Here is an 18,524-nt window from a genome sequence, read left to right on the forward strand (position 1 = left end):
GGGAAAACCCCACTGGCTGTGGTCTATCTGAAAAGAGCAATGTTGCCCCTCCATTCCCTGCTGTGCAATAAGCCATGAGGGGAAAGAAAAGCCATGAGGGGAAAGAATAAAAGAATGCTTTATTTTTTTTTCTTCTCAATCTTTGCCTTTGGCTCTAGTTTATTCATAATGATGATTTTCTTTTTCAACACAGGAGCAGCAGATAGATAAGAGAGAACAGTGCCTGCTCGAAAGCTCAGGATAATCCCACTGCATGCAGCCATAGGACTCCAGGTAGTCTGGCTAATTCTCTGCCCAGAACTGTAGTTGACATTGCAAATGCCTTCTGCCAACCCTTCACATCTGGGACCATTTGATCCCATGGGGAAATGAAAATTGCACTTATCTCCTGGTTCCCTGGCGGCCACTGCTTAGCTGCTATTTAGGATTATCTAGAGACCCCTGAGATAGATCCAGGGGAATGGGATGAAATAGCTTATTTGAAGCAGTTTTAATGCATTCAAGAGAAATCAATGAAACGTTTGCCCACTAAGCGTGCTCTTTTTATTTGCCTCCCTCACCCTGTGAGCATTACCTCCCCCGGCCCCTCCACACTGGCTGTCGATGCTGCTCAAAGCACTTCTCATTTTACCTTAATCCATAGCTCAGGCAAATAGGATCTGACTGACCAAACTTCACTTGGGTTGTAGTGCTATAAACTGATGTACATTTTAAGCCAAGAGGGTTAAGACTAAGTGGCATGATGAGAGTAGTTGAACTAGCCCACCAGCGCTGTCACTTTTTTTTTTTTTTGTAATAGTACCAGGGTGTTTTTGCTCATTGGTAGAACTCTACCACTCCAGTACATTTTTGCTGGTTAATTGGAGACTTTTCTGGCTGGATTTGAACTGCCATTCTCAAGTCTTAGCTTGAGGACCTAGAATTACACACACGAACCACCACCTGGCTAGTGCTGTCACTTCTGTAGCATAAACATATGTCTCTATTTCCATAATTCACACTCAATAGATGTTACAAGAGCACTTTTTTTTTTTTTGGTCAGTCAGGGGGCTTGAACTCAGGGTCTGGATGCTGTACAAGCTTTTTTGTTCAAGGCTGGCACTCTATCACTTTAAGCCACAGCTCTACTTCCAGTTTTCTGGTTAATTGGAGATAGGAGTCTCACATACTTTCTTGTCCAGGCTGGCTTTGAACCATGATCTCAGATCTCAGCCTCTTGAGTAGCCAGGATTACAGGCTTGAGCCACCAACTTCCTGCTAAAGCACCCATTTTCTCTAGTCAGTTCTCATCTATTTGCTGCTTTACTGAAATCTTAGCTTCAGAGAGAATAAAGGCTTAGGTTACTTATTCTTGACCTGATTCAAGGTTCTTTGCACTCTACTCTCAAGACAATGTCAGAAAAGATTATTCCTCATTTTAAATGATACCTTAAAAGAAATGTTCTTAAAACTCCTTATACATGGGGCTGGGAAGGTGGCTCAGTGGTAGAGCGCTTGCCTTGCATGCCTGAGGGGCTGGGTTCGATTCCTCAGCACCACATAAGCAACAAGAAAAAAGCCGGAAGTGGCTCTGTGGCTCAAGTGGTAGAGTGCTAGCCTTGAGCTGAAGAGCTGAGGGACAGCACCTAGGCCCAGAGTTCAGGCCCCACAACCGGACCCCCCCCCCCCCACACACACACACAAAAACTCCTTATACATGTTCTGTCTTGGGTCTGCATAACAAGGGAAATCACTTTTTGTTTTGGTCAGTTGTGGGGCTTAAACTCAGGGCTCAAGACTAGTGCTCAATAAAAAAAAAAAAAAAAGACTAGTGCTCTACCACTTTGCACCATAGTGCCACTTCCCGTTTTCTAGTGGTTAGAGGTGTCTCATAGACTTTTTTTACCCGGGCTCATTTCAACTGTGATCCTCAGATCTGTCGTCTGAGTAGCTAGAATTACAGGCGTGAGCCACCAGCACCCAGCTGAAATCACTTTTTTCCAGCTTAACTTATAAATGCGATAGATTTCATCAATCTAGCATAGGCTCACATTTAAAAATAGGGCCTTGAGTTATTTTTTATTTTTTTGCCAGTCTCAGGGTTTGAACTCAGGGCCTGGGCACTGTCCCTGAGCTTCTTTTTGTTGTTTTCTTTTGTTGGTTGTGTGGCTTGAACTCTGGGGCCTGGGCACTATCCCTTAGCTCTTCAGCTGAAGGCTAGTGCTCTACCACTTGAGCCACAGTGCCACTGAGCCACTTCTGGCTTTTTCTGTGTATGTGGAACTGAGGAATCAAATCCAGGGCTTCCTGTATGCAAGGCAGCACTCTACCACTAAGCCACATTCCCAGCCCAGAGCCTTGATTCTTAAACTTTCTCTTTTTCAAGCCTAGAGGACAGAACATGTATGCCACATCCTTCTTCTGACAGTCCACCTAGTGTAAGGTACAAAGAGGCTGGGCTGTTTTACTCTATAGGAGTTTGTACTCTGGTGTCTGCCTTCCCCATAATGGACTAGAAAGACTTATCTTCATTTCCAGGAGGTAAATTAGGGAAGTGAATCCTGAAGAAATTTCTATATGTACCAAGCCCTTCTTGACTGTACCTCCTCTCAAAATTTCTAAGGCCATACCAGGAAGCAGCTGATAATTAAGAGCATGAGGATGGAGCCGGTGGCTCATGCTTGTAACCCTGGCAACTCAGGATGAGATCTGAGGATCATGATTCAAAGGCATCCCAATCAGGAAAATCCATGAGGCTCTTTATATCCAATTAACCATCTAAAAACCACAAGTGGAGCTGTGGTTCAATGAAGTAGAGCACTAGCCTTGAATAAAAAAGCTCAAGGAAGTGCCCAGGTCCTGAGTTTAAGCCCTATGACCCACAAAAAGAATACAAGACTTGGGATGTAGTTCAGTGGTAGAGTTACTACCAGTTACCTAGGAGTTCCATGTAAAGCTCTGGGTTCAATCTCTAGTGCCAAACAGGGTAAAAAGCTAATAATACAATCCAAAGGCTAAGGGATTAATTATTTCTTTGGATATATATTCAACTGGTCTTTGGATTTATACACAAATGTTGATTCATTAAGACTTTCTTAGGTGATACCCTAATAAACACTCTTCTTTCCAAGCCTAGATTTCCTAGAGTTAACATCATTCATAATTAGGCTTGTCTTCATTTCTGCCTTTAGAAGACTGTTCCACTCTCAGTTTGAACCAGGAAAAGCACACAGAACACGCCAAAATTTGTCCAATGCTGAAAATGTTTTATTTTAAACTGTGATCCCTGCCCTGTGATGAGAAAAAGAATGCTGCCAATTTGTTTCCACAGTCCCTGCTGTGAAAAAGCTGGTATCTGATGTTCATTCTCTGAAACATATTGCCTTTATGTGATTCAGTTCTTTTAGAAAGAAGAAAAGCTGTTGTGTGCATACCAGTCATCCACCTGGGCCTAGACATTAGCTACAGTTGTGAGGACGAGTCTGATGAAAAGACTCAAGCAGAACCAGAGGGAACAATTGAAGCCTGATGATGGTGGATGACTCTCAGCTTGCAGCAGCTGCACCACCCTAGCTTCCGCCTTAGAAATCCTTCTGCTATTAGGCTAGCTGAGGCTTGTGGGCCTCTCCTTGTGCTTCTTCATAGTCTTCCCCTGGATTCAGCTTGGGACCAGGAATCATCACCGTCTGAAAGAGGAAAGGCTGAGTTACCTACCAAATCCATGGCTCTCAGAAGCTTCATCCCCATGTCTACCTACCCCCTGCCACAACCCCCTTCCAAAGCATGGCATCAACATGCATCTCCACTAGGTGGAGCCCAGGAGGGTGGCTAAGGATGCCACAAGCATTGCCTGAGGGCTCATACACAGTGCAAACTACCTTACCTTGAGGATAGGCTGCTTAGGGGGTGCCCATGAGGGCACAATCTTGCCATGTACTCTCCAGCTTCCGTATGGGTTCGTCAGGTGTTTTTCAAACACCACATACTCCAAGACATCCTTGGGCGCATCTTCCTGTCCATACATTAACCTGCCAAACCGATCATAGATGGCTAGAGTCTGCGAGAGTGAAAACAAATCTGGTATAATCAGTTTTCTGGATTTTTTTTTTTTGAAATGCATGATTTTTAAAATAATCTTAACAAAAACAAATTTTTAACGTTTTTAATTACCTCAGATTTCTAAACTTAGGACTTAACTAATCAACTGTGACACTTAATTCTTTTTTATTGCTATTCTTCCTTCTTTTTCTTTTCTTTTGCCAGTCTTGGGGCTTGAATTCAGGGCCTGGGCACTGCTCCTGAGCTTCTTTTGCTCAAGGTTAGCACTCTACCACTTGAACCACAGTGCCACATCTGGCCTTTTCTGTTTATGTGGTACTGAGGAATTGAACCAAGGGCTACATGCATGTTAGGCAAGCATTCTACCACTAAGCCACATTCCCAGCCCTACTGATATTCTTTTATGCTGGTATTGGGGCTTGAATTCAGTGCCTCAAGTTTTTTGTTTGGCTTTCTTGCTCACAGCTGGTATCCTACCACTTGAGCCACACCTCCAATCTGACATTTTGCTGGTTAATTAGAGATGGAGTTTAGGGGACTTCTCTGCCTAGGCTGCCTTCAAATCCAGAGTCTCCAGGTCTCAATCTGAGTAGCTAGCATTACAGGTGTGTACCACCCCACTGGCACTTGGCTTAACACTTTATTAAGAGGGTCTTTGGTGGGACTCAACAGCAGAGTCAACACTAGGAGCTGGAAGAGACTATCCTTATATCTATCATGTCTTAGTGGAGCTAACTTTAGCAGTGGGAAGTGGTCACTGACAGAGCAAGGAAGACTGACAAATCTTTCCTTAGAACCTACAGTCTAGGGCTGGGAAGGTGGCTCAGAGGTAGAGCGCTTGCCTTGCATGCATGAGGCCCTGGGTTCGATTCCTCAGCACCACATAAGCAAAAAGAAAAAAGCCGGAAGTGGCGTTGTGGCTCAAGTGGTAGAGTGCTAGCCTTGAGCTGAAGAGCTGAGGGACAGCGCCCAGGCCCAGAGTTCAGGCCCCACGACTGGACCCCCCCGCAAAAAAAAAAAAGAACCTACAGTCTATGGCTGGTAGTGGAACTCTTTGCCTAACATTTAAGGCCCTGGGTTCCATCCACAACAATTCAAGAAAAAAACAAACAAATAAATACTTTAGAGGTAGGTGCCCAACCTGAGAATGAAGAGAAGCTAGAGGAAAACGAAGTGACTCTACCTGCCGAGTGTGCATGCGGACAGTCACCTGGCCATACATGTTGCTCTGCTTCATTAGGCTTGAGCAGCGAACCTGAACCACCTGGGCAGGCTCTAAAGATTCCACAAAGCTCCAGCGGACTGTCTTATATTTGAGGTCCCAGACCATGTCCTAAGGGCAGAGGAGAATAAATTAAACTGAGTTTTCTCTTCCTTATTCGGACACTGCCGCCACTATACCTGCACTTGCATCTTGCAATATTATAGGCAACAAGCACTTTCAGCTAAATGTACCTATTTTCTTCCCAAGTTGTTTTGTTTGTTTTTAATGATGATCCTGAGGCTAGAACTCAGAGCTTCCATTCCCATTCTTCTTGTTTGCTCATGGTTAGCACTCTACCATCTGAGCCATGCCTCCAACCCAGATTTTTGCTGATTAATTGAAGCTAACGCTTGGCAGACTTTTCTACCCAAGACTGGCTTCCAACCAAGATCCTCCAGGTCTCTGCATCCTGAATAGCTATAAATACATATAGGAGTTACTTTTTTTCTTTTTTTTGTCGGTTGTGGGGCCTGAACTCTGGGCTTGGGCACTCCCCCAGCTGTTCAGCTGTAGGCCAGTACTCTACCACTTGAGCCTCAGCCCCACTTCTGGCATTTTCTTCTTATGTGGTGCTGAGGAATTGAACCGAGGGCCTCATGCATGCAAGGCAAGCACTCTACCACTGAGCCACCTTCCCAGCCACTATAGGAGATACTGGTACCCAGATTCTTCCCAAGTTTTGATTAAAAGATTACACAAGCTCACTCTTTTCATCTAAATCAAGACTGAAGACCTGCTATCTCTTGGAGGACCCTTTACATGCCACATGGTAAGATAACCAATACACCATGCTTCCTTACTTACACATTCATAAATATGCATATGCTTCTATTGAGTGCCTGTCCTCTGCCCCACAACATGTTTTAACAGTGAAAGGCGGAAATTTTGTAAGGACATAAGGATTATACTGCTAATACTTGAGAGAATACTAAAAACTTAAGTTCTACTGACAGTAAAGCTAAATTTTAGAAAATGAAGTTTTTTTGGGGGGGTTTGGGGTCCTTTGTGCTGGTCTTGGGGTTTGAATTCAGGGCCTGGTAGCTGTCTCTGAGCTTTTTTTGTTCAAAGCTAGTGCTCTGTCACTTGAGCCAAGCTCCACTTCTGGCTTTTTAGTGGTTAACTGGAGATGAGTCTCACAGACCTCCTTCCCAAGATGGCTTCCTGAGTCCTTATGATTACAGTTATGAGCCACAAGCACCTGCCTAAAAATGAACTTCTTATTCTTTGTAACATTCTTGGGGCTTTAAGTCAGGACCTGGACATTATTCCTCAGCTCTTTTTTGCTCAAGGCCAGTGCTCTGCCACTTGAACCACAGGCTCCACTTCTGGCTTTTTAGTGGTTAATGGAGATAAGGTTCTCACAGACCTTCCTGCATGAAAAGCTTTGAACCATGATTCTCAGATCTCAACCTCCTGATTAGCTAGGATTACAGATGTCAGCCACAGTCACTCGGTAGAAGTTCTTATTATTGAATTTCTAACTGAACCAACAGAATCCACCTTCTTCTGTATCTAGCACCCTCATCAACTCTGGCTAAATGATTCACTGTAGTATAAACATGTATAAGTACAGCATCAAGTAGCCTGTTCTGCCCTCTGTGGTTCAGTACTACCCACTAAGAGACTTTTTACTTTTTACCAACCTCTGCCAATCATTATCACTCAGCAAAAAGTAAAAGACTTATGCTTATGCCTTAAACTTTATGCACTTTCAAAACCAGTCCTTCTGGGGAAAAAAAACAGAACCAGATGTGTTGCTTCATGTATGTAACCCCAGCAATTGGGAGACTAAGGTTTGAGATAAACTTCCTGGGCTACATAGTTAAGGCCATGTTTAAAAAACAAAAAGTCAGCTGGGTGCTGGTGGCTCATGCCTATAATCCTAGCTACTCAGGAGGCTGAGATCTGAGGATCACGGTTCAAAGCCAGCCTGGGCAGAAAAGTCCTTAAGACTCTGATCTCCAATAAACCACTAAAAAACCAGAAGTGGCGCTGTGGCTCAAGAGGTAGAGCACACAGCCGGGCGCTGGTGGCTCACGCCTGTAATCCTAGCTACTCAGGAGGCTAAGATCTGAGGATCGCGGTTCAAAGCCAGCCCGGGCAGGAGAGACCGTGAGACTCCTATCTCCAATAAACCACCAGAAAACCGGAAGTGGCGCTGTAGCTCAAGTGGTAGAGCGCTCGCCTTGAGCTGAAGAGCTGAGGGACAGCGCCCAGGCCCAGAGTTCAAGCCCCATGACCGACAAAAAAAAAAAAAAAAAAAAGGTAGAACACTCACCTTCAGCTGAAGAACACAGGGATAGCGCCCAGGCCCACCCCCCCCCCCCCAAAAAAAAGTCAGCACTGGGCACTGATGGCTCACATCTGTAATCCTAGCTACTCAGGAGGCTGAGATCTGAAGACCGTGGTCAAGCCAGCCCAGGCAGGAAGTCCGTGAGACTCTTATCTACAATTAACTACCAGAAAACCAGAAGAAGCACTATAGCTCAAAGTGTTAGCATACCAGCCTTGAATGTAAAAGCTCAAGGACAGTGCCCAGGCTCTTAATTTTAAGCCCCATGACTGACCAAAAAAAAAAAAAAAAAGACCCCAGAACTCAGGTGGCTCAAGGCTTTAATACCAGCTACTCAGGAAACAGATCAGGAGGACCAGTTTGAGGCTAGCCTGGGCAGAAAGTTAGTAAGACCCCCACCCCCACCCCATCTCAACCAATAAGCTAAGCATGGTGGCATGTGTCTATGTACCCAGGTATGCAAGAAAACATAGGTAGAAAGTTCAAGCCATAGGTAGAAGCTAGTCCAGGAAAAAAATTGAGATCCTACCTAAAAGTATAAAAAGAAAAGGGCTGGGCTGGGAAGGTGGCTCAGTGGTAGAGCGCTTGCCTTGCATGCATGAGGCCCTGGGTTCAATTTCTCAGCACCACATAAGCAAAAAGAAAAAAGCCGGAAGTAGCGCTGTGACTCAAGTGGTAGAGCGCTAGCCTTGAGCTGAAAAGCTGAGGGACAGCGCCCAGGCCCAGAATTCAGGCCCCACGACTGGACCCAAAAAAAAAGAAAAGGGCTAACAGTATAACTCAAGTGCAGACCACCTGCCTAGCAAGCATGAGATCTCAAATTCAAATTCTTGTATTGCCAAAAACAAAACAAAAACAAAAACAAAACAAAACACAAGCTCCAATTAATATCTAGAATCTGCCTACTCTGGCATCATGCAGTTTTAAGGATAAGAACCTACCGTAAAACAGTGTTCAGTTACCAAAGTATGAAGCCGGTCATGGTCTGAACTAGAAAAGAAAGAGATATTTCCATCACTGATCCCTGCTTTTATGATATCCTGTAATGGAAGTTAAATATAGCCATGAAAGTAAAAATTTAATTATTTGTTTTTGTGCTGGTCCTATGGCTTACACTCAGGGCCTGAGTACTATCTGTGAGCTTTTTTGCTCAAGACTAGCACTCTACCACTTGGGCCACAGTTCTAGTTGTGGCTTTTCAGTGGTTAATTGGAAATAAGAGTCTCATAGTCTTTCCTGCCCCAGCTTACTTCAAACTGCAATCTTCAGATTTCAGCCTCCCAGGTAGCTAGGATTACAAGAGGAAGCTATGGGTACATAGCAAAATAATTCATTTTTATAAATATTTTCTGTACATCTATTATAAGAGATAGTATGGACTATTCTAGGGACACAAAGATGAATGATAAGATTTATCAAAAACCATTGGAATTTAATAGCATAGTAAAATTATCCTATGGAACAAAAAGAAATTTCTCTGAAATTGTATCTCTAAGAAAGGCAAGTATCCTCAGTGGAACATGAGAACTCATTTTTGCTTTAAGCTAATATGGGAACAGAGCCCAACACCATATACCCATAAAAAGATGAGTCTTATTTCCTTACAATTACCTTTCATGCATCATCGGTACCAATCAGCTTGGCCCTGTATCCTATACCCTCATCTTTGGACCTAATGCAAGATAACCATCTGTCTTTTTATTGGCCTATGTAATAGCTATATTGCCCAGGTCAATTTTTAACTTTGAATTTTGACCTCGGCCTCCCAAGTGCTGGGATTACAGGTGTGTCTAGCAAAGATGACATCTTCACTATGCTGACAGAAAGTAACTATTACACCTGCAACCCTAGCTACTCAGGAGGCTGAGATCTAAGGATTGTGGTTCAAAGCTAGTTGGACAGGAAAGTCCATGACTCTTATCTCCAATTAACCACCAGAAAATTGGAAGTAGAGCTGTGGCTCACGGTGATAGAATGCTAGCCTTGAGCAAAAAAGCTCAGGGTCAGGGCCCAGGTTGTGAGTTCAAGTCCCATGACTGAAAAAAAAGATGAAAAATACAAAAAACAAGGTTGAATGTTAAAAAATAATGTTTCAAAAAGATATCCACAAGCTAGGGATGTCACTCACTGATAGATCACTTGCTTAGCATGGGGCAAGATCTTGTATTTGATCCCCAACACTGGAAAAAAGAGTATGTTCGGGGCTGGGAAGGTGGCTCAGTGGTAGAGCGCTTGCCTTGCATGCCTGAGGCTCTGGGTTCGATTCCTCAGCACCACATAAGCAAAAAGAAAAAAGCTGGAAGTGGAGCTGTGGCTCAAGTGGTAGAGTGCTAGCTTTGAGCTGAAGAGCTGAGGGACAGCGCCCAGGCCCAGAGTTCAAGCCCCACGACGGGACCCCCCCCAAAAAAAAAAAAGAAAAGAAAAAAGAGTATGTTCAATATATCACCTACATTTTTTTTCCCCGGCCCTGGGGCTTGAACCCAGGGCCTGAGTGCTATCCCTTAGCCTCTTTGTGCTCAAGGCTAGTACTCAACCACTTGAGCCACAGTGCCACGACCAGATTTTTCTGAGTAGTCTATTGGAGATAAGAGTCTCAAGGATAGCTGGGCGCTGGTGGCTCACGCCTGTAATCCTAGCTACTCAGGAGGCTGAGATCTGAGGATCGCGGTTCAAAGCCAGCCCAGGCAGGAGAGACCGTGAGACTCCTATCTCCAATAAACCACCAGAAAACCAGAAGTGGCGCTGTAGCTCAAGTGGTAGAGCGCTCGCCTTGAGCTGAAGAGCTGAGGGACAGCGCCCAGGCCCAGAGTTCAAGCCCCACAACTGACAAAAAAAAAAAAAAAGTCTCAAGGACTTTCCTGCCTGAGCGGGCTGCGAACTGTGATCATCAGATCCCAGCCTCCTGAGTAGTTAGGATTATAGGCCTGAGCCACCAGCATCCAGCTCATAAATTTTTTAAACACATATAATAGTAAGAATATCACTTTTTTTTTTAGTCATGGGCTTGAACTCAGGGCCTGGGTGCTTTTCGCTCAAGGCCAGTACTCTACCACTTTGAACCACAGCACCACTTCTGGTTTTCTGGTGGTTAAATAGAGATTTGAGTCTCTAAGACTTTCTTGCTCAGAGTTGCTTTGAACCACAATTCTCAGATCTCAGCCTCCTAAGTAGCTAAGATTACAGGCATGAGCCACTGGTGCTTGGCTAGAACATCACTTATAGATGTGCTCATATGATAAAAACACAGGGTCTCTCCCTGTGCTGGCCAGTCTGAAACACAATGCTATTCAGACACAACACTAACTGATCATCTTGGGAGTTCTGACCTGCTCCATTAACATCCTGGGCCAATTTACCCCTCCTCAGGACATCCTGCTCCTGGGAGAATACCTTATTGGTGCCAAATTTAGTGTGGATACCTGATCAGAACTCTTAGACTCAAGGACTCAAAAGATCCTCCTTCAGCCGGGCGCTGGTGGCTCACGCCTGTAATCCTAGCTACTCAGGAGGCTGAGATCTGAGAATCGCGGTTCAAAGCCAGCCCGGGCAGGAGAGAACGTGAGACTCCTATCTCCAATAAACCACCAGAAAACTAGAAGTGGCGCTGTAGCTCAAGTGGTAGAGTTCTAGCCTTGAGCTAAAGAGCTGAGGGACAGTGCCCAAGCCCACAGTTCAAGCCCCACAACTAACAAAAAATAAATAAATAAAATACTAATCCATAAGGTAAAAATAAAATCCAGTATTTCCTGAATTCAAAATTTTGGATGTCTATATTTTGCTTTGTCTTTCATAAGTACATTTTTTGTGTTTCAAATACTTCACAATTAATTTTTTTTTTTTAATGGTGCTGGGGTTTGAACCCAGAGGCTTGCCCCCATGGTAGGCCAGTAGTGTTCTACTATTTCTATACCACCAACTCTAAAGAAAAAAATTTAAACAAAAAATTACAGGCTCACACTAGTAATCACTACTACAGGGGAGGTAGAGATCTGGAGGATCAAAGTTTAAGGCTAGCCCAGGCACAAAAGTTAATGAGAGCCCATTTCAATCAATAGCTGGGTGTGGTGGCCTGTTATCTCAGCTAAGGATTTACATAGAAAGTGTAAATAGGATTGAAGACCAGGCCAGTCCCAGCAAAGACCTGAGATCCAACTCCAAAAAAAAAAAAAAAAAAAAGAAGCAAAAGCATGGAAGGACAAGGGGGCATGCCTAAGTGTAGAGCATCCGTCTAACTTGCACAAGGCTTCAAGTTCAAGCCCTAGTACCACCAGAAACAAATGAACACGTAATACATAGGGAATTCACTTACTTGTTTAGACAAAGGTGAGCTTCAATAAAGATATCCTTAGCTTTTTCAGGGAAGTCCTTTGTTTTAAAATTAGCATCATATTCTTTTATCTTCTGGATTCTGTAAAAATTAAGCAGAACCATTCTAAAAGTCTTCTCATAATTCCCGTAATGAGAATTTACAATGTAAATGCCTACTTATTCAATAATCATTTTTTAAATTGCCTCTCCCTTTTCTTCTTTTCACTATGTAGCCTAGGCTAGCCCTGAAGTAACAATTCTCTGGCCTTAGCAATCAATCATTATTTTTGGAATGTGCTACAAACAGTAAACTCAAACCCCTTCTCAAATTGATTATTATAAAGATCAAAGCTTCTTGGTCAGCAACAGTGGCTCAAACCTGCATTCTTAATTTTTTTTTTTTTTAATTTTTTTTTGGATCCAGTTGTGGGCCTGAACTCCGGGCCTGGGCACTGTCCCTCAGCTCTTCAGCTCAAGGCTAGCGCTCTACCACTTGAGTCACAGTGCCACTTCCGGCTTTTTTTTTCTGCTTATGTGGTGCCGAGGATCGAACCCAGGGCCTCATGCATGCAAGGCAAGCGTTCTACCACTGAGCCACCTTCCCAGCCCATGCATTCTTAATTATTTGGAAGCAGAGATCTGGACGATCATGGATCAAGGTCAGCTTGGGGCAAAGAGTTTATAAGATAACCCCGTCAAATCTCAAACCAGGACTGGGAAGTAGCTCAGTGACAAAGCACTTGCCTAGCAAGTGCAACGTCCAGGGTTTGTTCCCTAGTACCAAAAGAAAAGAAAGAAAGAAAGAAAAGACAAAAAAAATACACTTAAAAAAAAAAACAAACAGACAAACAAACAAAAAATCTCAAACCAATAAAAAACTGGGTGCAAGCAAGACGCCAGTGGTTCATGACTATAATCCTAGCTACTCAGGAGTCTGAGATCAGGATCATGAAGCCTCAGGAGACTCTTATCTCTTCTTAAGCACCAAAACAGCTGAAGTAAGAGGCTCAAGTGGTAGACTACTAGCCTTGATCAAAATAGATTAGGGACAGCACTGGGGTACTGACTTTAAGCCCAGGGACCAGGACACACACATGGGTAGACAGATGGACACACGGACACACACACATATAGACCTGCATACAGTGGTTCATAACTGTCATCCCAGCTACACATGGGAAATGTAAAAGGATGGCCTAGGCATGAATGTGAAACTGTATTTCAAAAATAAAGCATTCCAAGGTCTGGGAACATGGCTTATTGGTAGAGTGCTCACCTAGTGCTTGCCTTGACTGAAGAGCTGAGGGACAGCACCCAGGCCCAGAGGAAAAAAAAACCCAAAACTCAGAAGCCCAGAGACAGTGCCCAAGCCCCGAGTTCAAGCCCCATGATCGACCAAAAAAAATACATAAATAAAAATAAATAAATAAATAAGTATATATGTATGCATGTATCCATGCATGCATGCTAGTCCTGGTGCTTGAACTCAGAGCCTGGACACTGGATACTGTTTCTGAGCCTTTTTTTTTTTTTTTTGGTGGAGGGGTCTGGTCGTGGGGCCTGAACTCTGGGCCTGCGTGCTGTCCCTCAGCTCTTCAGCTCAAGGCTAGCGCTCTACCACTTGAGCCACAGAGCCACTTCAGGTTTTTTCCTTTTTGCTTATGTGGTGCTGAGGAATCGAACCCAGGACCTCATGCATGCAAGGCAAGCGCTCTACCACTGAGCCATCTTCCCAGCCCGTTTCTGAGCTGTTTTGCTAAAGGCTAGCACTCTACCAGTTAAGCCACAGCTCCACTTCCAGTTTTGGTAGTTAGTTATAGGTAAGAATCTGATGGACTTTCCTGTCTAGGCTAGCTTTGAACCAAGATCCTCAGATCTCAGCTTCCAAATAAAGAATAATTAGAGATAAGAGCTTCATGGACTTTCCTGCCTGGTCTAACTTTTAACTGTGATCCTCAGCCTTCAGCCTCCTGAGTAGCGAGGATTACAGGCATGAGCCACCGGAGTCCTGCCAAAGTAATACTTTTAATTTAGGAAAACATATTTCCTACACAGAATTTTATACCTGGGCAAATAAATGCTGGGAAGGTTAAAAAAAAACAAACAAAACTTTATTTTTCAGATTTGCAAGATCTCATTTATTTGCCCCAATTTGTTTTTTTGTTTGTTTGTTTTGTTTTTGGTGTATGTGAGTCTGTGTGCAGGTCTAGGGCTTCAACTCAGGATGTGGATGCTGTCTCTAAGCTTTTCTGCTCAAGACCAGCACTCTACCATTTGAGCCATAGCTCCATGTTCAGCTTTTTTTTGTTGCTGGTTAATTAGAGATAGAGTCTTAAAGACTTTCCTTCCAGGACTGAGTTTTGAACAGTGATCCTCAGATCTCAGCCTCTTAATGTGCTAGAATTACAAGCACGAACCACCAGCACCAGCTTACTTGGCATTCTTTGTCAGGAAGTTGGGAGAAAATGCTCTACTAAAGTGAAAAATGGGGGCTGGGAAGGTGGCTCAGTGGTAGAGCGCTTGCCTTGCATGCATAAAGCCCTGGGTTCGATTCCTCAGCACCACATAAGCAAAAAGAAAAAAGCCGGAAGTGGCGCTGTGGCTCAAGTGGTAGAGTGCTAGCCTTGAGCTGAAGAGCTGAGAGACAGCACGCAGGCCCAGAGTTCAGGCCCCACGACCAGACCCAAAAATTTAAAAATAAATAAATAAAGTGAAAAATGAACTATAAGCCACATGCTAGATCTCAGGATGCTGAGATCTAAAGACTGTAGTTCAAAGCCAGGCTGGGCAGGAAAGTCTGTGAGACTATCTCCAACTAACCACCAAAAAAAAAGCAACAAAATTAGAGTTGTGGCACAAGCGGTAGAATGCTAGGCTTGAACAAAAAAGTTAAAGGAGGGGCTGGGAAGGTGACTCAGTGATAGAACTCTTGCCTTGCATGCATGAGGCCCTGTGTTTGATTCCTCAGCACCACATAAGCAAAAAGAAAAAAGCTGAAAGTGGCGCTGTGGTTCTCAAGTGGTAGAGCACTAGCCTTGAGCTGAAGAGCTGAGGGACAGCGCCCAGGCCCAGAGTTCAGGCCCCACGACCGGACCCAAGAAAAAAATGAATAAATAAATAAAAAGTTAAAGGAGAGCTGAGTTCAAGTCCTAGCAGAAAACAAACAAACAAACAAAAAATACTGAAGTGGATAAAAATAATGTTTTGTATGCAAGCAGAGTAAACTAACATTGGGTTCCGTAGGCAAATAAACAAAAGACATTTAACTTTCAGAAATAAATATTATGCTTGAAAGGGAAAGTAATCATGATGTACTATATGATTCAGCTGTCAATACTTCAAGCTGTAATACAATAAATGGATCCTGATTTAATTAAAATATCAATGTAGCCGGGCGCTGGTGGCTCACGACTATAATCCTAGCTACTCAGGAAGCTGAGATCTGAGGATCGCGGTTCAAAGCCAGCCCGGGCAGGAGAGACCGTGAGACTCCTATCTCCAATAAACCACCAGAAAACCAGAAGTGGCACTGTAGCTTAAGTGGTAGAGCGCTCGCCTTGAGCTGAAGAGCTGAGGGACAGCGCCCAGGCCCAGAGTTCAAGCCCCAGGACCGACCAAAAAAAAAAAAAAAAAATCAATGTAAGTATATTAAAAGGATGAAAACGGACTGGGATGTGGCCTAGTGGTAGAGTGCTTGCCTACCACACACATGAAACCCCAGGTTCGATTCCTCAGTACGACATACACAGAAAAATCCAGAAGTGACACTATGGCTCAAGTGGTAGAGTGCTAGCAAGCCTTGAGCTGAAGAGCTCAGGGACAGCGCTCCCATGACCGACCAAAAAAAAAAAAAAAAAGATGAGAAATAGCAAGTGGAGTTTATTTTAATGTAAGGTGTGCTTAACATTTAAAAATCAACTAGTATAATATGCCATATTAACAGAATAAAGATCAAATACACACAATCATCTCACTTGACACAATATCAACCACTTGTTTCAAACACATACGACAATCGTGATGCCACGTTCTTCTTCAATCGCTCAGCTCTCTGTTTCAGTCCTTCCTTTGCAAGAGAAGATATCCGGGCATCACCTTCAGGAGGAATATAGGCATCAAAGATGCCCGCTATACAGAAAAAAAGGAGACAATGAAGTGCTGTAAGACTGAAAAGTCATCTTGAGTTCTTGCAAAATTGATATGAGGAGGCAGAGGAGAGGACCCTAAATTCATGGCTATTCCAGGCAAGGTTCTATCTCAAATACAAAATAACATCCAAAGGACTGGAACATAGCTCAAATGGTAGAGCATTGCCTAGCAAGCTCAAGGCTCTAGTTTCAATCGTCACAGCCACCCCTCCCCTCCTCCCCCCCCAAAAAAAAGAACTTCCAAGGATTCTGGATTCAAAGTAGATAACAACAGACTTTCACATAGAGGGAACTATCTCATATTAAAAATAAAACTAGCCAGGCACTGGTGGCTCACACCTATAATCCTAAACTATTCAAGAGGCTGAAATCTGAGGATCACAGTTCAAAGCCAGGCTAGGCAGGAAAGTATGTGAGATTTATCTCCAATTAGCCACCAGAAAACCGAAAGTGGAGCTGGGGCTCAAAGTGGTAGAGTGCTAGCCTTCAGCAAAAGAGTTCAGGGACAGTGCCCAGGCCCTAAGTTCAAGCCCCCACAACCAACACACACACAAAAATTATATATGTGTGTGTGAGTGTATTAAATAAAAAAACAAAAACACAGAATAACACTTCTCTCAACCTGTTTCTATTTCTACCAAATAGGGAGATTGCATTCTCACTTAAAACAAATAGTATGAAAACAAGATCAAAGATGGTCTTATGCCTGGGCATGGTAGCCTACACCTGTACTATCAATATTTGGGACACTGAAGCAGGAGGATAGTGAATTTGAAGCAAGCCTGAGCAACAGAAGAACACTCTGTCTCCCTCCCCCCCAAAAAAAATTTAAGCCCTTATGAAACATAAGGTAAATTACTGTAGTTGAACTGACTTAGTAGCTAATTTAATGTTATCAATCATAATTCAAACTAGTCCAAGCTCAAGATCTCCTATAGGGGGCTGGGAAGGTGGCTCAGTGGTACTGTGCTTGCCTCCATGCATGAGGCCCTGGGTTTGATTCCTCCGGACCACATAAGCAGAAAAAGCCAGAAGTGGCACTGTGGCTCAAGTGATAGAGCGCTAGCCTTGAGCTGAAGAGCTGAAGGTCAGAGCCCTGGCCCAGAGTTCAGGCCCCATAACCGACAAAAAAAAAAAAAATCTATCATAGGGGATTGGGTCAAGGTCCCAGAAATCTTAACACTTTACCTGTACAGGCAATATGTATCGGACGTTCCAAAGTTTCTGGAGGAATAACCAACCCTGCTTTCCGGGCATGTTCTAGAAATTCCTTTTCTGTTCTGTATTTGGGTTCATAAGTAGGGGGCGTGAAACGTGCTTTGGTTCTTACTGGAACTATAGCTGCGGACTGGGTCACCAACACTGGCTGAAAAGTGAGGGAAAGGTTAAAATATAGGTAACTTAGAAAAAGAAAAAAAAAACTATCTTGAACTTAAGCCTTATAGGAAGGGTATAGCTAAAGAATACTTCAGTAATAAACAATTCTAGGAGGGGGAAGGGAAAGTTGGACTTTACGTGAATGAATTAAAAAGCTCCAAAGGAAAGTTTAGTACGTTCCATAGTACTATGAGGTGTGCTGTTTAAAGCAAGGTGTCAATTTTCAAAAAAATTTAACATGAGGAGGAACTTGAATACCAATGCAATATCAAGACGAACTGATGCAATTGTTAAAGCATAAGCAAAGTCCTTTTCCTAACATCTCTCCCACAAGAACACTTCGTTCAATCTAAAGGAAGTTTCCCGACAGACTTGATTCTTCGTGCTAACCCCCAACTAAAGGCCCAGGCAACCTTTTCTCAGGAGGTTTGCTCAGGCAGGAGGAGTGACTACCAGGGGTCCTTCTTTCCCAGCTGCAGTTCAGTTTATGTATTTATAAGAATACCAAGAAGTGGGTTCACCTTCCAAGCCACAACTTCCCCCTTTCACACTTCCTCTCCAGCCAGATCCAGGCCTTGGGCTCCACCAAAGCCCACCCCAATCCACCACTGAGGTTACTAAGTAGGAAGATCTCGTCCACCTCAAACTTCTCCCAGCCTAGGGCTGACCCCCAGGATAACTGCACATAGAGTATTTCCCTTTACTCCATCCTCCGCCTTAAGTCCCTAAAGTCTTATCCATTCTGTCTCTACCCACCTGCCGAGACCACCATCCCAAAGCCCTGGATAAGCAAGACAACCCCCGATGCACGGGGGCAGCCATTTTGCTCCCGCAAAGGCCACTGGGATAGGGGCGGAGCGTAAAGAGTGTTGGGTTGGAGAGGTCGCCTGAAGGGTGGAGCGAACTACGAAGTGGAATTTTCCAGGGCGCGCGCGCCCGCCGCGGAAATAAGAGCCGCAAGAACGCGCACGTGCTCGTGGCGGGAGGGGGGGCGGGAAGGAGGAATGGAAAAAGTGGGACGGGGGTGGAGTCCTGTCTCGCGCGTGCGCAGTAAGAGCATCATGGGGGTAGGGTGACCTGCACGACTGTCACGCGC

The 18,524-nt window shown here is 44.0% G+C and overlaps 1 protein-coding gene across 1 annotated transcript; it reads right to left on the minus strand.

Annotated features, from left to right (window-relative positions):
* Nucleotides 1-3,223: 3,223 nt before the first annotated feature.
* On the minus strand, nt 3,224-18,287 carry Mrpl45 (mitochondrial ribosomal protein L45). The gene is made up of 8 exons (XM_042673654.1): nt 18,185-18,287; nt 17,240-17,417; nt 15,914-16,031; nt 11,905-12,003; nt 8,537-8,585; nt 5,222-5,371; nt 3,863-4,036; nt 3,224-3,665 (listed from the first exon to the last, which is right to left on the minus strand). The coding sequence occupies exons 1-8, from the start codon at nt 18,248-18,250 to the stop codon at nt 3,579-3,581; spliced, it is 921 nt and encodes a 306-aa protein (XP_042529588.1). The 5' UTR covers nt 18,251-18,287; the 3' UTR covers nt 3,224-3,578.
* Between the last annotated feature and the right edge of the window lie 237 nt (nt 18,288-18,524).

The sequence above is a fragment of the Dipodomys spectabilis genome, unplaced genomic scaffold (genome assembly GCF_019054845.1).
Source record: "Dipodomys spectabilis isolate Male_0828 unplaced genomic scaffold, ASM1905484v1 ptg000018l, whole genome shotgun sequence".
NCBI classification, from domain to species: domain Eukaryota; kingdom Metazoa; phylum Chordata; class Mammalia; order Rodentia; family Heteromyidae; genus Dipodomys; species Dipodomys spectabilis.